The sequence below is a fragment of the Necator americanus genome, chromosome III (assembly GCF_031761385.1).
Source record: "Necator americanus strain Aroian chromosome III, whole genome shotgun sequence".
In the NCBI taxonomy this organism is placed as follows: domain Eukaryota; kingdom Metazoa; phylum Nematoda; class Chromadorea; order Rhabditida; family Ancylostomatidae; genus Necator; species Necator americanus.
The window spans coordinates 22,824,073-22,845,861 of record NC_087373.1 but is presented as its reverse complement, the minus strand read 5'-3'; the positions used below and the strand labels follow the sequence as shown (position 1 = coordinate 22,845,861).

Below are 21,789 nucleotides of genomic sequence, written 5' to 3'. Positions count from 1 at the left end.
AAGCTTGGTTGCAGGAATTATAAACACGAATGACAGGCATGAAAACACCACACAATGATGCTTCAAACTAGGACGTGGATAGGAAAACGTTCGGCCGAATAGAACTGAGAACAAATTGCGCTCATCAATTCATCATATGGAATATCAAATAGTGACAAACAGCAATGCTACTGAGCGAGAGTAACACGTGCAGCTCTTTGGACAGCAACGGAACTAGCAGGAAGCAATGCAACAGCTCAGTGTGTTAAGGAAGGAAAGCAACGCCGTAACTCTAGTGAGTTCCGCTAGTCGACAAGGACAAATGACTTTGACAAGATTCCATATCTGCTAATTTTTGTACCAATGCAGAAATGCCACTGGTGTAATATGATCTCACAAGAGAAAGTAAAGCATATTAGAAATCCTTGACTGCAGAAACCTCATCGTACTAACTTTAACATAACAAATGTATAGAATGGAATTTTGAGGCTTCGCTAGACGCAGCAGTCGCATTTTCTGAACTAACCAGCTTCGCTTCGTACACAACGAAGTGAAGCTGGTTAGTTCAGAAAATGTCCAAATTCTTTTCTCCTTTTCATAATTACTTGTTACAAAATGCTTCAACATCAGTTTTAAAAGAAGTCAATGAACTCCTACTCAATTCTTTTAAAATGTAAAGAAAAATGCAACAGTGGCACGCGAACCACGCAGCGTATGCGCGTTAATTCTCGTCTGTTTGCACTTTACACTCTCAGCGCAGCAATATCTCAAACAACAAAAAAGATTCACTGCCAGTGGACAAGTGAACTTTGCGGCTATGACGCAGGAGACAATGTAACCTATCCCAACAACAACAAAAAAAAGGATTTTTTGATCGTTAAAAAAAATTGCTCGAGCACTTCATAAAAGGGAAAACACAGCAACTGTTGGGGCTCTCGCTTGATACATAAACTCAATAGGAGGGCGCGCTGTTAAAAAAAGTAACGAGTTAATCTACTCTGAATTCACAGCAATACAAAAAACGTAGTACTCAACCATGATTTATTCTCCACAAAACGGGGAACACTTTTAGAACGGTACAGACTCGAATGCGATAGTAACGCGTAATTTCAAAAATGAGACCACAACAATAAACAATAGATCAGCATCAGCCAGTTGTAGAGTAAATATAGCTGTTGCATACGTAAGAAAAGTTCTAAAAGTAAAAACTGAAAAGGAAAAGTACAATAATTAGATGAAGTATAAACGTTAGTTGTTGCGAACGCCAAGGCCCTGCTCGAGTTCAGCCCTTTTTTGCTGAACCTTCTGGTAGATATATCTGAAAAATGGGATTTCAGTTGTTTATTTCCACGTCTAAAGTTATAAATGGCAACAATCTATAATCGAGCGACAACGGCAATATATTGGACCATAGCACCATTACCGCATGTAGAGGTAACATCATTTTCATTACTTGGCGAACAAAGCAGGATCATTATGTCGGGAGAGGCGACTCAACAACATACTATTATAGAGAGGAAGAGAGACTTTGTGACAGATCATCAAAAGAAGACCCAACGTGACATCAAAAGAATGGTGAACATGGATAATACTATGACAAAAAAAAAAAACGGAGAAGAAATATGTGTGTAGGGTATAAGAGAGCAACCCCTAACCTTAGAAATAGTGTCAGCCCGATCCACTATATTCAGCGCCGCATTCCCCTTCTTCACTATGATAAAATGTCTTTAGGAGCAATAAAGACAACCGAGAAATTCATATTAAAAGTAGGCCTTCAAGTGAGTGCACAACTATATGCTGGAATCAGCAATAATGATTTCTGCACTGGAGTTTTGTAGATATAGTAGATAGACAGATGTAGATATAGACTTTCGTATATTCAGGTCAAAACGACATGAAGCACAGTGCAGTTGCGTAAGTGGCTGCGCTCGAAGGGGCGCGTGGAAATATCGGTTGGAATCGAGGTGGGACCAATAACTGCAGCAATGTACCGTGGTAGCAAGGGTCCTCACTCTATCAACTGCTTCGAGCGCAACCCCTTACGCGACTGCACCGTGTTTCATGTCGTTTCGACTCTACTGTATGTGTGGTTCTAATTACGAGTATTCCTTTTTGGCCACACGTACGCCCTCCTGCAATCTCCCCATCCTGAGAGCTAACTCATTAACACACGTTTTCCATGAATACAATGATAAACTCTCGCAAAAATCCGCGATCGCTTGACGGATATTTAGAACAGCTAAAGAGGATGGGTCTTTGCCTTAAGCGAGGAACCCCATCATCTTACTAAAATCAATAAACGGTCAAAATGTTGGAATAAATTCATCAAAGGGTGTAAGCATAACTGATTAAGGTTTCTGTCAAAAAAAATTGCATCAAAAATGGCTCGACGTTTGAAGCGACCCAATACTCTTTTCGAAATTCTAATATTATCATATCATTTCAGGCCCAAAACACAATTCCCCATCGATTTAACTCTTGACAAAATTGGAGAAAGATAACGATGAGAAAGAATTATTAAGTAACGAGTGAAAACGGGATCTACCTGAAGACTCCTTCTTGAGTTTCAGGCCTATAATAGTGGTCTGAGCGCCGCTCTGCTTCACCCTCACCGCTTGCTTCGGTCATAGTCTGTAAAAGAAAATCTTTCCTTTTTTGCGATACATTCTATTCGATAAAGATAGAAAGTAGGAGCAGCAGCAAAATTACCTTAAGGTCCTGGCTTTGGCTAACGAGCCACTTTCTGATGAAGTCGTAAGGATGATCAGCAAAGCGCACGTAAAAGTCACGGCGCGTTTTCCACTCGTTGATCTGTGAACAGAAAACATCGATGATAAGGGATATAATTGAAAAGCAAAAAATTTCTTCGGAATTTTAACAATATTTTTCGTTGCACGATATGACTTTTGGATGTTCTCTATTACGGAGGAAAAAGAATAATACTATTACGAACAAGAAAACAACAAAGGAGGTGAGATCATACATTCCTGTCATTGTACCTGGTCAACAACGTCGTAGATTTTTTGGTCCAAATTAGCAATATCCTGAGTGTTTGCCTGAGCATGAACAAATGCAGCCATGTGTTGCTTAAGAGGATCTTCGACTTCCACATCTGAAAAATCAGAATTCCTTATTTAGACCACACTACTGAACATAAATTTCTTTTTTTTTAGCGAGTTAGGTTTTTCTGAGCAATAAAACTGCTCGCTTATCCGCCACGGGTTAATACCAGGGTCAGCCGTTCTTTGGGACTCCCAACGAGACGGATTGTAAGGGCCGAGGGGATGAGTGACAGTTGGAGGGGGATCGTAACAAGTCATATCTGATACCTGCCTTTGAAATAAAATCGAATAATATTCCATATTTGAGCAAATATTTGAAGGGTTAAAACTTGTACAGCAAAAACAGTTTAGTTAGGATGAGGGTACACAAGCCACAATGTAATGAAATCATCTTATTCCTTATACTTCGTGTGATGGAACTAGTGCGCTCCTCACGCCAATCGTGATGATGGACAACTCAGCATTTCAATACTGCTCTTAACTATGCCTGATAACATCGTGGTCGCTTTTCTAGCTGAAGCCGTGCAAAAGTGCATCCGATATTCACAATCAGCTATCAGAATGAGGGGAAACCATATGATGCATTATAAATGAGGGCAAACCATATGATGCATGATAAAAGTTGTGAAGGTAATACAATCGAAAAGAAATCGTCCGGAATGCATGTAACAAGCTAAAAATTTCGATCCTTTTAAAAATTTGACTTGTTATGTCGACGATCTAATCTGAACAAACCTTTATAATTTTTATGTAGTTATTTTCTACTAGAAAAACCAGAGATGACCTTCCATTAAACACTAAGAGCCTGCAGGAGGTAAACTTCATTTGCTCCATAGCTTTCAGATTGCTTCGACGCCACTCCGTAACGGCCAAATCAGTGTATTGAAAACCTGCTTATTTATTAAGATAGGTAATGTACACTTTCGTAAGAGCCAAAATGGTAAGAACTACTGGTTTTGGGCATGACGCAGAGCGGTATAGTGCTGTTTATATTGAAACTGTCACGAATCAATCTTTGACAGAAGTGAAGTTTTTGCACCCAGCTAAAAGAATTAATGAGCATATTTCTCATCCAGCAAGGATGATTTTTCACACTACTTCTCGAAGAAAAAAAAGGCTTTCGACCTCACTAGAACGCGACGAAAAAACATCCACTACTGGAAATAGGGGTTGAATGAATTTAAAGTAGACCGTACAAGTTGCATAACGACGTTCACAAAAAGAAAAAAGTGCAGTACAACTTGACATCTTCGTGAGTTCTGACTACATTAGATGTTTCTATTTCTCGTTTTTTTTTAAGAACCTAGTTGAGGAGAAGAGTGAATTTTTTGTGGCTTTTTTTTTTTGGATTGGAGACCAACTAGCTTTGGAGAGAACCAGGAATACTTCAAAGATGTTTGCATTCAGGTGTTCTTCCTGTTGCTCTATCAAAATATGGCGGCGGATTTTTTTATTGCGCTATCGTAGTCGCACAACGAGGAAAACTGCGAAAGTTACAGTTTTGGATTCTGCGCCAAAATTTATGTGCGACTTCCAGGAAAGTCCATTCACTCAGGTCAAACCTTATAAGACCCTATTCAGTTTGAAATATATTATAGAAGAGAATTTTTCCTATTAGGATCTAGTTTCACTTTTTCTACATTTCTTTCTCAACTAAGTTTCATAAATACCCTCTACCAAATAAAAGAATAAAGAAAATACCTGGCCTTAATCAATCCGCTTGGGTTGAGCTCCCACTTCGATTCAGAATCGTTTGAGGTTTACGAACGTGTAAGTGGCCTATTCAATGACTTGCGGTGGCTGGCCGATGTGTTAAGTCAGTGTTTTTATCCTCCCATACGAGTCTGGCACCAATTTATCGACCCGAGGGGATGAAAGACTTGGTGAGCACAAGGGCGGATTCGAACCTCCGATCGACCGTACAGGGAAGCGGAACCTATCAATGCTACACTACACCCGCCCTCTACCAAATATAATACTAAGAATAAAGGAGGACCTCTAAGAACGACAATTTAGTTATTTTACAGCGGAATCATTACTCTACAAAACGCATCAATATTTGCCTTTCCAGGTTTTCTTTTTACCACCAAGTTATAAATTTTCACTTCAACGTATCAAAATCAGCACCAATCCAACAGGGATCAGCGTTCAGCGTTATAATCACATCCATAATTCAGCAGTAAGTTCATTTTTATTCTATTTATTCTATTCTTCTCTTTTTTTTTATTCTATCTCTATTTATTTTACTTCCCGCTTGACCCTGGCTAATACCTAAAGGTAGTGTATCATAAAGCTGATGAGGCTTTAGCATCCCTCCACTTATGCACTTAGCATCCATCCATGGATAAGGGTAGGGACGTAGTTCACGAGTATGAGCGTGATCACTCTCAATTCTCCCAGCCCTCCAGAAGGAGGCACGTGATGCAGCATTGTGTAATACTAAGCGATACAACTTACTACGTTAAAATGATAATGATTACACTAAAATGATGTCCACCTTGGATGAAAATGTCGGTTTTATCAATTAACTAATTAATTAGGCTTTCTTCCTCGGTTCACTGAGAGTTTGCCAGCTTAGATTTTAGCATACGCAGTTTGTGAATATGATCGATCAAAACAAACCGATCCCAATTCCGCAGTGCGGCACTTCAGCTGATCTGTAATTTTTTCGCGCCGATCCAGCCAGGTCGTCGGTCGTATCATGTAACCACGGCTTTGTGGCTTCGTGAAGGGGAACAAAACGAACCAAAATACGCGGAATATGAGCAACATGTGACGTGACTTACACGTGATCCCCAACATATGTTAAGACACCGACTGCAAGTTTTCACTGAGCCTAGAACAAAAGTCCCCAAAAATCATGCTATATATGAAAGGGGTTAGTTTGTCTGTGGGTCACAAAAATACTTGAAGCAGTGAAGAAGGTTCAACTCGTACATCGTGCTTTTGTCAAGGAACGGTTTCCAAAAACTGTGCCGAGGCGAGAAACCAGTAAAATATGGTGAGAGAAATACCATGACGTCGAATTGCTTCTCATGGGAAATGACCAGACGTCTAAGAAGTAGTATTTCTGATCAAAACCATAAGTATAGTCCAGTCAAAAATCCACAATCTCTGCGCTGCGTTCCAATGCGCTTACATTGCACCTAATGGAGGAGGTTTCAATCCGAAATATTCAACCACTAACCACAAAAATAGAGTGAGACGCAAGATCAATGTCAAAATCTTTGACCACTTTAGCTGTATCACTATCATTTCCTGCTCACCGTCGTCAATAAAATTCTAAAATTACCATTAACAAGTTAGAAATGTGTAGCTTCTAAGGTGTAATACACTTGCAGTGAATACACATACCATGAGATTAGAAGAGGTTAAAATCACCTATGTCGTAACAGGCAGTATTCTTCTCAGCTCCTCCTTCGTTGTGCTTGATTACGTGGGAAAGAACCTTAATTAAAACCGGATAAACAAAGCTAAAAACTAGACTTAAAAAGCAGAAAGAAAAAAAAAAGTAAACTAAGCCTGATTCTAGATAGGAACCAATATTGTAGCACAAAATAGCAACATGTCCGTATCTCCGTCCCTCCGACACTAATTCACGTAGCCGGGTAATTGAAGACAACGTTCGAAAAAAACTTTCGATATTGCATTCCTTCCACTACTAAGTGGGCTTTGGAACGTCGTTTGCGAATATCTCAACCAAAACACGAAACATCGCTTGCAAATTGAAGAATCAGACAAGTCAGGAGCACCCTAGGCATCCGTCACAAGTGCCATTGATGCTCAACAAGAGAGCCCCTTTCATCCACAGCCTTGATGGAATGGAACTGCGCAAACTATATCAACTGTGAAGAACCCGATTAAAAAAAAAACTCTTTCCAGCCGTATGAGAGGGGAGATCCACTTTACGCTGTTCCATTTCGCCAATCCCGTAGGTGTAAAGATCTGCCCCGTTGGAAAGACTGAGGCCTCGAATGCTCGTAATAGTTCCTATACTTCAAAAAAAGTGTTCCGCGTTCCCCCCCCCCCCCCCCCCCCCGTGACACTTGGGGACTTCGTCTTGAACAATATTTACTGCTAACGAGAACTGCACATGGAACATTTCTCTAACTGCCATTAAACTAGCGCACTACCTACTAGCAGTAAACCTGGGATATTTATCGACGAAGCGGAATATCGGGAGAGTGGGAAACAGAACTGGCGAGACATGACTTGAAGAGAGTATCTCCAACCTTGCCAATTAGAACTGCTTTGATAACTTGATAACTTTGGGGGTTCGTGTGGTGGAACAATCAATTAAAGAAAGACCAGTTATTTCAAACTCTGGTAAAAATTGGTAAAGGTCGAGATGAAGGCCTGAACGATCAAATATCTTTGTAAAAAAAAATATTCAATGTCTCTCAGTTACCAATGTGGTGCTCCAACATCAATTTCCAACAATATCGGGGGATTCTTAAAACATCAAAAAACAAAATTGCGCAGGACTCGCTCAAGCAAACAAAATCAGAAAAAAGATTGTTTCTGAAACAAAAACTGTTCCGTAAAAATATTACCTTTTATTTGCTAGAAATAAAGGAACTGTTAAGGACGGGTGCAGTGTAGCGGTTAGAGGTTCCGCTTCATGCACGATCGATCGGAGGTTCGAATCCGTCCTAGTGTTCATCAAGCCTTTCATTCTCCGGGGGTCGATAAATTGGTACCAGACTTGCCTGGTAGGATAAAAACACTGACTTGACACATCGGCTATCCACCGCAAGTCATTGTATAGGCCAGTTACATGTTCGTTAACCTCAAACAATTCTGAATTGAAGTGGACGTGGTGGCGCATCCCAAGCGGATTGATTAACGCCAGACACTATCCTTTACCAGTCTGAATGTCCGGTTAAAGCCGGACTTCAGACTTTCGGTGGTTTTAGCTTTCCTTCTCTTCTTTATATTATAAATTGAGGCGAAAGATTACGGAGTTTTCCTTCTAAACGCGTCAATTCTACATTTGGAGAATATTCGACCATCAGCTACAAACACTCCTTCGATGCCAGAATAGTGTAGATACTATTTGAAAGCATTACTCGAAGTATGGGTATTCCTCTTGATTTCCTCCAGTAGTTATCACAAAATGATGTTTTAACATAAAATGACGTGAAAGACATCATCCTACCGATAAAGATAACGTTCCAAGTCAGATGACACAAACATCTTGCTACTATTTAAGCATCCGTTTGCATGCGTGTTTCCACCTTCTGAGAACGGCATGCTACAAACTTGAGGCGAACAAAGAAGGAAATAGGCACGCGGAGGAGTCATAAAGGTGAAGAGCAAAGCGCCCAGTGCTCACGGCTATGAAAAGGCTCCAACCATTTATCTTTTGCGTCATGCACACTAAGTTATTGCGCACCAATGACCGGGTCCACCGCCGCCGGTGGATCCGTCACACCCCCTTCTATAGGTATCTGGCGCCGGTGGACCCGTCGCACCCCCTTCTATAGGAATCTGGCGCCTATGGACCCGTCGCACCCCCTTCTATAGGAATCTGGCGCCTATGGACCCGTCGCACCCCCTTCTATAGGTATCTGGCGCCGGTGGACCCGTCGCACCCACTTCTATAGGAATCTGGCGCCTATGGACCCGTCGCACCCACTTCTATAGGAATCTGGCGCCTGTGGACCCGTCGCACCTGCTTCTGTAGGTATCTGGCGCCGGTGGACCCGTCGCACCCCCCTTTTTGAATTTCGTGACTGACACACACACACATACACACACAGACACACGTGACAGAATGAGCCCGTTATTATATACATGATCATGATAAGGGAACTGTTAAACAAACTGTCATACAACGAATATCATAAATGCGATAGTCGGATCCAGTGCTCCGACCCTCTTCACTTTTGGAGGGTAGGCGATGGGATCCTCATCACTTGAGACACCTGACGAATATGCGTCGATTATCACTACAGGAAATGGGCCGATGAATCCAAAGAAAAGACGTAAGGGAAGCATCACTGATTCTCGCATAGGAGGTAAGAAAATAATAGTTGTCAGCTCTAACACTCCGACCCCAATAATTTGCTGTTTGCGCACGCGGTCTGCAGGAATACTTTACCTTGAAGCGAGGAATAACTACCGATAAGCGCATATCAACAAAGCGGACAAAACTGAACAAGGTTTGAAAGCGCATTACCCGAAGAGACTCCTTTTGATTTCTCGTGTGATAGAATTCATTAATTGTGAAAATAAAACTACGCGTGAGCAAGAAAAATATTTTTTCAGCTGTAAATTTTGCCTTACGGCCTAGCCTTCAAACAGCAAAATATTGGACATGGTGTACGATGATAGATGCGCTTAAAAATGTAACCCATCCGGGATGGCAGCCCAAACCTGCCGCTCGAACTTCTCTACTTAATACAAGAATTCATACGTATAATTTATTTAGTGCGCAGAGTATTTAGTTTATCTAAAGACGCAGAACAACTGCCACTCAAAAACAGTGTACAAAGCCGCTACAACATATACCACTTGTAGAACAAGGTTCTCGGTGGAAAACGGCAAACTGAGATGCTACTCGCCCAAAAAGAAAACAAAGATACGCTTTGACAGAAATAAAAATTGTACTCCCTCCCCTTTCCCAATACAGTAAATGTCGTGTTTGTGAAAAATCATTTGCTATTCTTATGTGTTCACTGCAAATAATCGATGTGTTATACGGTGTCATTCATCATATCTTATCCAATACAATAACAATATACTTACAAGGGGATCTGGCTGTTGCAGTAGCTGGTGTAGTCTTTGAGGAATTTCCATAAATCGCATTCGTTTGCAGCTGAATACCTGCTCCAAGAAAGTGTCATTATTGACGGTATCATGATCAACGGGATCCTAAAACCAAACTTGTTTAGTAGGACGCAGTTTAATATGGCACATAACAAAAGGATAATAGTTGAGATCGTAGCAACATCTTGTACGTTAGAGGCAACAAAACAAATGCATTAAACGTAGAAAGCCAAGTTGCGCAGCTGTTCCAACGTATGTAACGCTCATGCGTTCTAATTAAAGGCACCATACGACGAATTTGACGTGGTGAGGGAATCCGCCGGGAAAGCTAGAGATGAGGTTGTAGATTGCGGGATCAAAGGTGGTTCTGCTCACCTCTTCCCTGATCGCAGTGAAAAACGGCGTGGGAACCGCCTTAGTTCCTACGAGGAACGTGAGAACGCTCCTTTATGTACACGTTCTGATCCCCCTCAGCAACTTATTCATTGGCTTCACTTGAATAAAATACTTGAACTCACTCCCTTTAGACCGTTGCGCAGCTGGATGCGGAGCGTGTACAAGGGTGGCGCATTGAAACTGAAATAATCGTGAAAAACAGAGTCTTTGACGCCGTTTTTTTTACAACGATGAGAGATTAGGGAGAGATGAGCAGAACCGCCCTGATCCCGTAATCTACAACCCCCATCTCTAGCTTGTCCAGCGGTTTCCCTCACTACGTCAGATTCGTAGTATGGTGCCTTTAAAAGGCAACAAATTAGAATCGACAAGACGAACTAAAGGTATCAAATCTTACACGCATTACCTGTAATTTGTGCGTTTTAATGTACTGCCAAAGTGCTTCGATGATTTTTGGTCTTGTTTCTGCCGCAATACCAAGAACCTGAATAAATGAAAAGAAAAATAGGATGCATAACCGCTCGTACTTGTTTTAAGGAAAAATACGGAACCATTGAAATATTATAGTTAACCTTCGCTAGCCGTGGATGCAGTTTGAACTTCATCGGCTGATAGTCAAGGAGCAGCAAAATAGTGCACTTGACAGGTCGATCTCCAGGACGTTTAACCTAGAGGAAAACACAGAAGTTTGTTCAAATGTTTCTGCCGAAGATATATAGTCGGATCAAAACGACATGAAGCACTGTGCAGTTGCGTAAGAGGCTGCGCTTGAAGCGACGCGATGGAGAGGGCTGCTGGAATCGAGGTAGGATCATCGCGAACTGCAGCAATGAAGGATAGTAGCAAGGACCTTCTCTCGATCCTAGGCGCTACGCTCCACCGCACCGTTTCACGCGCAATCGCTTTCGCAACTGCACTGTGCTACATGTTGTGTTGACTCTACTATATGTACTAAAGTAATTGCTAAAAGTGATGATATCTTCTTACAAAAGCTGAGATACCTGAAATCCATCTGTTTCGTTAGTTGTTGGAGTACGGTGCCACTCAACCAAATGGTTATCTGGACCATATATATCCTTATCTAATTCGATAACCTGAAAGTATAGCAAACCATTTTGAAGGGGAGAACAAACAAAAGTAATAAGAAATTCCCGAAAGTTCACATCAAATCTATTTAAATATAGTGCACACGCGTTATTTTAGAAATCCAAACTACCTCAAAATAGAAACAATAGTGAATAGTACACGTCAAATCAAATACTGTTGTTTAACAGAACGCTGGTAGTCACAACTTGCACAGTTATGCTGGCCGCAGAGTTCACAGCCTTATGTGGGAAATTAACCAGATATTGCAAAAAAAAATGTTTCTGAAATATTGCTATCATTCAACACTCTGCCAGAATCGAACCCATATAAGTCGAATAACTGGAGTGAACGTGGAATCTTTGATAACAATTCATTATGATCTCCGTTTCGTTACGCTAACCCGCCGGACGTTGTCGACCTGAGGTGCTCTGGTCGGCGTCGATAGGTACTTCAGATGAGACTCCAGGACTCCAACGACAAAAAGGATGAATTTTGCGTGAAGGGCCCTGACCACAACATTGGCAATATGCGGCAACCGCGTTAGGCAATAATATCGGTCCCCGATTAAGTCAAGTAAATCAAAATTTTAAACAAATTTCAGGCTTCCGAAATGGAAGTTCAAGGCAGCAAAAATGTTTCTTTGACACCTTCTTAACTTCGATTTTCGCCAGGACAAAAAGCGACCGAAGGTCGGGACGCTTGTGCCATGTCTTTTGGAACTGAGGATTGTTGAGTGGGAAATCCTCGAGAAAAAGCAAGACGATGGAGCAATCCCTCGCCTAGTCTGTTGCACAGTGTGAAGAAGTCCAAAAGAAGAAAGATGATAAACAAGCCAAGGTAGAAAATAACGCCAAGTCTGAACGTTTCTCTTCAAGTGCAACAACATTAGAAGTGGAAAGATGTGAGAAGAAGAACATAAGCAGCACACTACGAGGAGGTGAAAAAGTCGATTTGATGTGCAGTACACATTTTCAATTGGTTTCACGTTTCTTTTAGTAGACGCGTGCAGTTGAAACTGGTTCACATCCTTTTTAATCATATGTGCACCATTATAATAACGAAAACAAAGAGCTAAATAGCTAAATTAAAAAAGCTAAATAGCTAAATTAAAGGAGTGATACACAAAATTTCTACATTTAAATAAAGCAATGATGTGAAAGTGCTCGTGGGTATAAATTAAGTCTAAGGACTAGAGACCACATAAAGTTAAAGAATGGAAGAGCATAGGTGCGATAGGGAAGACCCAGACCCTCCTCAGCTGAAGGGGTCAAGTTATAGGGTGCAGATCGAGTGATGAGGATCCCTTCTCCAACCGTTCAAAAGTGAATGGGTCCCTTCGAAAACCGTCCAAAAATGAAAGGGGTCGGAGCACCGGCTCCGACTACCGCACGTATGTAGAAGAGGTTCATCCAACAGTGTCAGTAGGTTTTTGTTGAAAAAATCGGGAATGATATAAATGATAAAGTTCTTGCACTGAAGTGTGGTATGTAAAAAAAAACATTCGAGAACTAAGTCTTCACATCAGTGAGCACGTTCAGTGAAGACGGGCCATCCAAGTATTTAAGTAAGTACACTTTACACTACATCGAAAAGCAAGGCATCCCTGTTCACCGCTTAACACTGCTTTTGCAAACCTCTATGATCTCAGCCAGATGGTCAGTGGGCAGTTAGCAACGAATAGACCTAAGCAAGGGCTCGGAAAGCGTAAGTACCACAATAGTAGTGAGTTCGACACGGCAAGTGGCTATGTACGCTTGACTGAGATCATAGAGGCTAGAGGTTTGCAAAAGTAGTGTTTAGCGGTGAACAGAGATGTTTTGCTTTTCTGTTCTTTATGCAAGCCTACTTACTTAGATACTTAGGTAGCACGTCTTCATTGAACGTGCGTGCCCCAACATCTTTTCCATACGTTTCGTTCCTTTGCCATCGTCATCCAAAATTTTCTCAATTTCCGTGAGGGACGTTGACAAGGCAGTATCCCTCGAGGGTGTTTAGCACCCCTAGTAATGAACTCGAGCGTTCTTTAAGTCCATCTATCGTCGATTCTTCTCACTATGTGACCAGCCCATCTATGCTTTGCTTCCGATCTACATACCACTGAGTCACGAAAACAGAACATTGCAAAGTGTCGTGTGTGTGTAAGTCAGAATTGCAAAGAGCGGCTAGCTGTTATATGGCCCGAAACTTCAGAAGACATTTCTCAAGGAATTTGTGGGTAGTGAGTTACTTCCTGGATGTCGCAGCGGTGTCTACTCACATCTCTCCGCTGCGTAAAGCGCTTGAAGAACTGTCGAGAAGAACAGATGGTGACGAAGATATTGGTTCGTAGCTTCCCTGACGAGTGCAAATGCTGCCCACGCTGCTGCCATCCTTCTATTTAGTTCTTCCTTTAAGAGTTCGACATATTCATAGGACGTCCGAGGTACACAGATGATAAAGTTATGCGATTTTCGGGTGTCACCCCATGAATTTGGGGTGTTAAGGGCTTCAGGTGGGTTATGCCCATTCGGGGTCGCCGATTGTGAGGAGGGTGATTTCGTTCATCTCTTCCTAATCGCCGTAAAAACGGCCCGCAAGATGCAACGCATGCACAAAGCTGGCGCGCTCCAACACAATTCTTCGTTGACAACAGCGCCCCGGAACGCTCGAAGCCTCACCTTCAGGACTGTTTTTTACGGCGATTAGAAAGAGATGAGCGGAATCACTCTCTTCCCCACTATTTACGACCCCGTATAGACCTCACCTCAAACCCGTACCACCACAGATTCGTGGGGTGATGCTTTTAACAGCCTTCAAGTTGTACTGCTCCGTCCTCGCAGTAGACGACAATGCAGCCGTGAACAGCTTCGGCGATATAGTATCGCCTTGTCGTACCCCCTTTCCGATGTATAAGATGAGGGGCGGTGGAAATAGTGTATCCTAGTGATGCATAGATCGTAGCAATTGGCTGATGTCTTCACATACGACGCTTTCACACGTTGATCGGCAAGCGCTGGCAATATTGCATTCTTTTCTACGCTGTCGAAGGCTTTAGTATAGTCGATAAAGGTTAGAATAAGGAGTAAGCGGTATTCCCTCCAAACCTCTGTGACCCTCGACACAGTCTGCATGTAGTCCACACAACTGAAACCTTGACGAAATCCAGTATGTTCTTGAGGTTGGACTTCATCCAGCGTCCAAGATATGCGTCCTAATAATCTCCAATCTTAATGCATAACACTACATTACACTCAGCAAGCATATCGGACGGTAGTTCCAAAAGTCTTCTCGGTCACCTTTTTTTTAAAGATAAGAGGTTCGCGAGTTCTTCCACTAATCTGCTATCCTTTCTTTCTGAAGATAGAACGTAATCTGCACCGCTAGAATTGCATGGAGCGGATGGCCATTAGCCCGGTGAAAATCTAAAGGATAAATAGTGTCTGACGTTAATCAATCCGCTTGGGATGCGTCACCACGTCCACTTCAATTCAGAATTGTTTGAGGTTAACGAACATGTAACTGGCCTATACAGCGGGAGCTAGCCGATGGATCAAGCCAGTGTTTTTATCCTCCCTAACAATTCTGGTACAAATTCATCGACCTCGGAGGAATGAAAGGCTCAGTGAGCACTAGGGCGAATTCGAAACTCCGATCGATCGTACGGAACCTCCAAACCGCTACAATACACCCGCCCTGGGAGAAAGTCTGCAGATACAAAATCAGGTCCGGGGCTGTGCCAGCTTTCACACTATTGATAGCGGCAAGCACTACCGAAGGAAAAATCCGTGGTGGAGCCTCACCAGTGTTGATGACCGGGCTTGGCACAGGAGTTGATGAACGGAAAATGCTCGAGTAAAACCACTCCGTGATGATTTCCATCTCACGATGAGGTTCTACTCTAACCTTTTCCGTTCATCTCATGCAAGCCGTAGGTCTTATATAAAACTCACCGCATTGTGTCTTAAAAATGGAGAGGTACACCCTGTCAACAAAAGACCAAATTGGAAAGAGTAAAGCGCTAGTTGCATTTTGTCCATTTAAAAAATTACCTTTACAAATAACTCGAAGGGGACGATAAATTAGGTGATTTGAAATTGCAAATGGAATAATACTTTCTATTCTCTAAAGGAGATACAAAGGAGGAAAGGTTAAGACGCTAAGTGAAACAATAGTTACACCTAGATATATGTGAGTACAATAGGATTAAATCGAATACAGAAAATTCTACCAGATACAAAGACTACGGAAGATGAACTGGTACATGGTCTTAGTGTCAAAAGACATTTTCAAATGATGGTAAGAAAGGAACGGAAATGGAACGGAAAGTAACGCGCCTTTATAAAGTTTCTTTTGCTGGAACTTTTAGAAACCCCGGGCATGAGCAGACTTCTCGGCGATTTTGTTCTCAGTGATTTTAATACATTCAAATTACATTCACTCACCAAGCTTTTGAAAAAGGAGCTGAACTTTCGTTTTGGTAGAGGTCGAGCTGGAGCGGGAGTTTGTCCAGCATTAGCTCCATTCTGAACATTAAACATGTCATTAGAAAGAATGTTGTTATTGTTTTGTTGTCACATAGTAAAAAAAAACCTAAAACGAAAATTCCCGTTACAGTACTAAATGGGAGATGTGATAATGAACTTCAGCGGCGAAAGATATGTCTCAGAACTTTCCAAAATGAATTTCTCTGAAATTTGCATACAAGAGCTGCTGAAGATGATGATGATTGCACTGCTCGCTAACACTCACTTCGAACTGAAGTATCATTTTTTTCTAAACTTTCAGAATTAGAAAAGGGATGCCAGTGCCTCGTCTCAGCACTACGTATATGTCAATTTATAAATTACGCTGCTCTGAAAGCAAATTAATAATCCTATGCAAAAAGCCTGACTACTAAGAGTTTGTGACCAGTTTACTCGAAATCCGTCCTTACGAAGCATATACGCTTGCATACCCGTTGAAATGCACTGGTCTATACATATGCATACATATACCATATGATGTAAAAATACAAATATACATGGCGTGTTGCATACAGCAGCTGGGTTCATCTGACCTGCATTCAAAAGGACCAAAATTTTTGTTTGAGGCAGCTGATTCAGAGAATGACCGAAATTTCCACCAGATCAGTACTTTTGAGAATTCGAGAATTATAATTTCGAGAATTCTACATGATAAAGCTACTGAGTAGAGAAACACTATTCTAAAGACTGTTAACATTCAATACTTCGTGACTGCAACAATGTAACAATTTTATGCGTTATATTTCTCTATTTCCCATTTTTACATGTCGTTTATAAACAGAAATGCACAGTAAACGAAATGTTGAAATGTTGAAACTTTGTACTATTCGTTAGTATTCATCAATCTGGAAAGAAACATAGAAGCATAAACATACAACAAACATATAAATGTATAACATTTTCATTAGAGCTTTCGAAAGAGTAAAACGTGTAGATGTTAGACTTCTTTTTTTCGTGTTAATACATATAGTGACAGACAAGAGTTTAGCAATTTATTTTCATCGAATTTTTTGCTGCGACCTTCCTTTTCTTTGCTCACATCTAGTACATGCAATCAAAAGTGACGTAAAAAATGTCATCCCGTTTAAAAAGATACTAAGATAAGGTATAAAGTAGAATACTAAGAAGTAAATTTGCAAATTCAGATTCAATCATGCGCGAACAAAAACGTTGGCAATAATTGGCACTTTGGTTTGAAGTGATTGCCTCCGAGCAAAGCTGGTGTAACCAGCTACCATTTCAGCATAACTTTCGGGATACTTTGTGCAGGTAAGTTGTAGGAACACTCGAAAATGCATAAAACCAGAAAAAAACAGTGAAAGCACTATAAAAGTCATTGCATAAAAACCACCATTGCAATCCCATAACAGTCATAGAAATCATGATAAGTTGTAATTTGGTACAGAAACGAAAAAGTTTTAGCGAAAGTAAAATACTGCTGAATCTAAAAATAAAATGAGATAAAACATGGTTTCATATCATCGCTTGTTTGGTACACTTTGAAAATCATTCGTAAACTGACCTGGTCTTCGATCAGTCTTCCTTCAACACGAAGCTCCCACATTGGTACAGAACCCTCTTCTCCTTCCTGAACGGTAAGACATAATCAAACACTGTGGTAACTAACAACTGTTCACTAAGGTAATGTTTCGAAAATTCAACAAAAACACGCTTTTTCTGGTTCCTTTCCGGCAATGAAAGTGTGGGATATGTAAATTCGTAGCCTTTTTTTCACTTTTTGTGGCCTTTTGAGTGCTTCCTAAATATGAATTTATAAGCAGAATAGTTTCTGGACAAATCCCACCATTATTTCAAACAATATAACTCAGAAGCCAACCTGAATATCAAGTTTTTTACGTGTAATCGTAGCATCCAGCTTCTGTTCGAAGGCAAGCAAATCCATGTATGCTTGCGACTCAGGAACAAGTTCCCTAACCTGAAACCTCAATTACGGGAGATATACTTGAAATACAACAAATACTACTAGAGTACTGCTGTAGAAGAGTCAATGCGCAGAGGAAGAGTGATTGAATTCCACAAAAGTACGTCAGGGCGACCGCAAATCAAACATAACACATAACATTCTGTTCCAAGTCAAATTGGTTGTAAACTATAATTTGAAGTATTCGCTTTGGTAGGTTCTTCATAAGCACGAACAATACACCTACGAGGCTGCGTCACCTCCATTCCGCATGATGAAAGCTCGTGGCCACAGGCATGATTCTTGAGCAATGAGATTTGACAATTCTACTGCAAGGATGTGACAGTTTGTACGCGTAAACACTGATGTTCGCGGCACTTTTGCTGCACATTAACTATAATAATAGCGTAGAGAAGGAAATAAAAGAAATATAAAAGAAAAAAGTGACCAAATGCACTGCTACAAAATAATTACTGCAAACGTGATTATGAAGCTTGGCCTCGCTGGAAGCACCTTTCTAAGGGGATGAGTGATTCCTTCGTTGAAATATTTCCGCAATAAAAAATGAAAATAAAAACTCATGGAAGCAGTTATTCATGCGCCATTCACATCATTCTTTTTTTAGAAGTATTCGCTATCTTCCTAGATGTGGATGTTTGCATGTTGGATATTTAGTGTGACTCTTTCTATGGGGCATTTTTAAGGTGTTGGGAACTCTGATCATTTACAAGGATATACAACCGGTAATTTGCACAAAAAAGTTTAAATATGCCTCAATCGAACATTTTTCATTCGAGAATGAATGCAAATCAAATGAAAAGTATTCAAAAATCGCGAACATGTCGCAGTTAAGATAAAGGGGATCGAAAGAGCGCTCACTCGATTAAAAGAAAAACTTTTATCTTGATCATGTACATCTACATGCCTCGTAACTCCGATTTGCGAGTGTGTGTGTTTTGCTTAATGTGTATCTAAGTCCAGTAACAAAATCAAGTTCAAACTCCATTTCATAAAAGATTTTTGAACAACAATATGGGAGAAATAGGAAAGAATAAATACCAATCCCATCACTTATTGTATAAAGGCATTGAAAAGCGAAACGGATGTAGAATTTTTAACCAGCAGCCGTACTACTAGACGAAATTCTCAGAGCAACTGCACCATTGACAAAGCATGGCTCTTCATTTTATGGTGCAACATGTGACAAACGGTAATGTACAGAGGGAAGTATCACTACGTACAAAATTGCTACGATTTTCGTGCAAAAAAAAGTAGCCTCCTTGACGATAATTTGATTTTTAAAAATCGACCTTGAGACTGATGAAGTGGAATTATCCAAGAAAAAAGAGAGAGAAGGGAAATAAAAAATCTCCTAAAGTAGCCTCGTTGTATTTTTTCCTTTCTTTTCTTAGAGAAGAACATTTACAAAGAAACAAACAGAAAATTCCAACGGAGACAAGGTCGAATGATGGAAGCGTACCTGAGGTGAAATGAGCTTATCAGCATATCTCTTCTTTTTGCGCAAAGGCTGTGAAACACGACTAGGCTGCATGGGTGCGCCTTGTGAAGGCATCTGTGCAGCTCCTGGACGACGCATTGCTGACTGAGGCGTCGTACCTGGCTAAAGGTGGATATTCAATTAGTTTTCTAGACGATTTTTCTCTAGTAATCTGTCCAAGTGGAACCGATGTCGATGCCAGGATGGTCCAGTATACACTTTTAAATATTGCAGAATTTTAAACTATAGGGTATTTCAACGGCCATTCTGAAGCTGCGTACATTCTTAGCATCACATGGGATCTTTAGACGCTTTGGATTTCAGATCTTCCTCTAATATAAAGGAAATGATGTATTTGACCACCACTTCAAAACTTTATTTTAACGGAATTAAACTACTTCTAGCAGTGTTCGGATATGAAAGAACTCATTGCCACGCATCAGATTAAAGAAGCATGATTACCATCGCATTATTACCTGCCGATTTTCAGAAAGTGGTCGGCCAAAACGAAGACAGTTTCATAGATTATTAGCGGCTTATAGAGCTACCGTCGCTACATACTAATATTTTTAATCGTAACAATGAGTGGTGCTTAGCCATTTCGACCAGGCCAATCAGAGTCAGGATTATCTCTAGAAATAGAAATGAAAGTGAAGTCCTAAGAGATTCTTCCATCACTGTCTTTCAAAACCCTCTTCAGTGGAACTCGGGGATGGTTGTAATTAATCAACCACTATTTATTTCATTCTCCCTTATTAAGAATGTAAACGCTAACAACTGCGGTATAACAAATCACCTTCATCACCAAACTTCTTCCGAGTCAGCTCTCTTGGCTTCAAGTTTACTAAAGGCTGAGGTCCACTCGCTTAAAGGCAGCATATCACGAATCTGAGGTGGTATGGATTTCAGGTGGAGTATTTGTATATGGCACAGTAGATTATGGAGAGGAGGGTGGTTCCGTCCATTTCTTCCTAATTGCCGTAAAAAAAAACGGCCCGGAAGATATGGCACCGTACAGGGCTGGCGCGCTCCAATCGAACTCCTTGTAGAAAATAGTGCGCCGGAACGCTCAAAGCCGTATCTTCCGGCCCGTTTTCTACGGCAATTAGGAAGAAATGAACGGAATCACCCTCCTCTCCATAATCTGCGACCCCATATACGAATACTACACCGGAAATCCGTACCACTCCAGATTCGTGGGGTGATGCCTTTAAGGAAATTGCTTGGTTGATAGGTGAACCGACTCAAATGACATAAACATGACAAAGTCGAAAGCTCCAAAGGGAGTGCAGAGACCAAATAAATTAATGGAATAATAGTGAATTTCTGAAAGTGAGGATGTAGAGCAGTCGTTGAGAGGTACGACTGTGACAGCACGAAAGATGGTTCGAAACCGACCTAAACCCAATCAAGTCTCCGGTAGTTTTTACCGGACCCGTCTGCGAAGATGGAAACACTGAGCTGGCCCCCGTAAATCATTCTGTAGAATGTACACGCCTCAAACCATTCCGATTTGCAGTCAAATATTGAAGATCCCGATAAGAATTGATCAGCGACATTTCACCTTCTTTCTTACTGCACTTTCGGAACCGCATAGCGTGTATACGACTTTAATTTGATTGTGTGACCGCTTAGAAGTTACTGATACTACGTAACAGGACCACGGATTATCTCCAATGGGTGTGGGAGAATTTCATTTAGAGGTTCGTTTAGAATCCTAGAACTTATTCTTTTTGAGAATTAATAGTAGTTTGAGAATAATTGACATTTGAATACGTGATTTCGTGGGCTCTAAATTAGTTTCTGGGTGCAGTTGTAACTAAAGCAAGACTTCAGTGGTGTTGTGATGAAATAATTGAATGATTCTCTGAGAAGTATTCACTCTAATATTCCCAATCTAATAGAATAGAGGATGTCGAGACCATTCATATTACCGCCATTCCTAACACTTCCTATTTCAACCTCGGCAGCTGCGAAATATAAGTTAACAAGATCGGATATTTTACTAAGGCGGTTAATTGATTTCAACTCATTAGAAACTTAATACACATGTATGGTTAAAAACCAACTATCAATTTTACCTAACTTTGCAGAAGTGCAAAACTGTGTGTGTATGTTTTACAATCTAGTCTCATACTACATCCTAAAATGGATACTCCGATAATTCTACCACTCAAAAGCACTGTTTCTTTCCTCATTTCAAAACGAAAGAAGCCATAAGTAACTCAAACAACCCCGTACACAGATCCGTCGCTATTGCATTCGCGCCGAATTCGAATGAGGCACGGATCACTGGACGGATTTTCAGGGAACCAACTAAACTATTACCTATCAACCGATATCTAACCACAGAAGACACTCTAAACAAACCAGAATCGAAGCGAAAGCGGAAGCGATTATCCCTTTTTTTAATGGTAGGTTCAACACAGTACTCAGAACGCACCTGAGGGCCATAGCGTCCCAAGGGTTGTCCAGGCGTACCAATCGCGCGTTGCTGCTGCATTTGACCTCCCAATGAGATGAACGAACTGATCCCAGAAACGAGGTCTTTCACGACCAAATAATTAGTTGCGT

The 21,789-nt window shown here is 41.0% G+C and overlaps 1 protein-coding gene across 1 annotated transcript; it reads right to left on the bottom strand.

Moving 5' to 3' along the window:
• Nucleotides 1–1,227: 1,227 nt before the first annotated feature.
• On the bottom strand, nt 1,228–21,718 carry RB195_010561 (uncharacterized protein; the record flags this gene model as incomplete). The annotated part of the gene is made up of 15 exons (XM_064191631.1): nt 1,228–1,297; nt 2,525–2,610; nt 2,689–2,790; nt 2,979–3,091; nt 6,423–6,489; nt 9,792–9,917; nt 10,615–10,692; nt 10,781–10,876; nt 11,210–11,302; nt 15,716–15,796; nt 17,319–17,384; nt 17,469–17,555; nt 17,634–17,732; nt 19,198–19,338; nt 21,659–21,718. 15 exons carry the CDS (start codon nt 21,716–21,718, stop codon nt 1,228–1,230), a joined length of 1,365 nt encoding a protein of 454 aa, XP_064049214.1.
• Between the last annotated feature and the right edge of the window lie 71 nt (nt 21,719–21,789).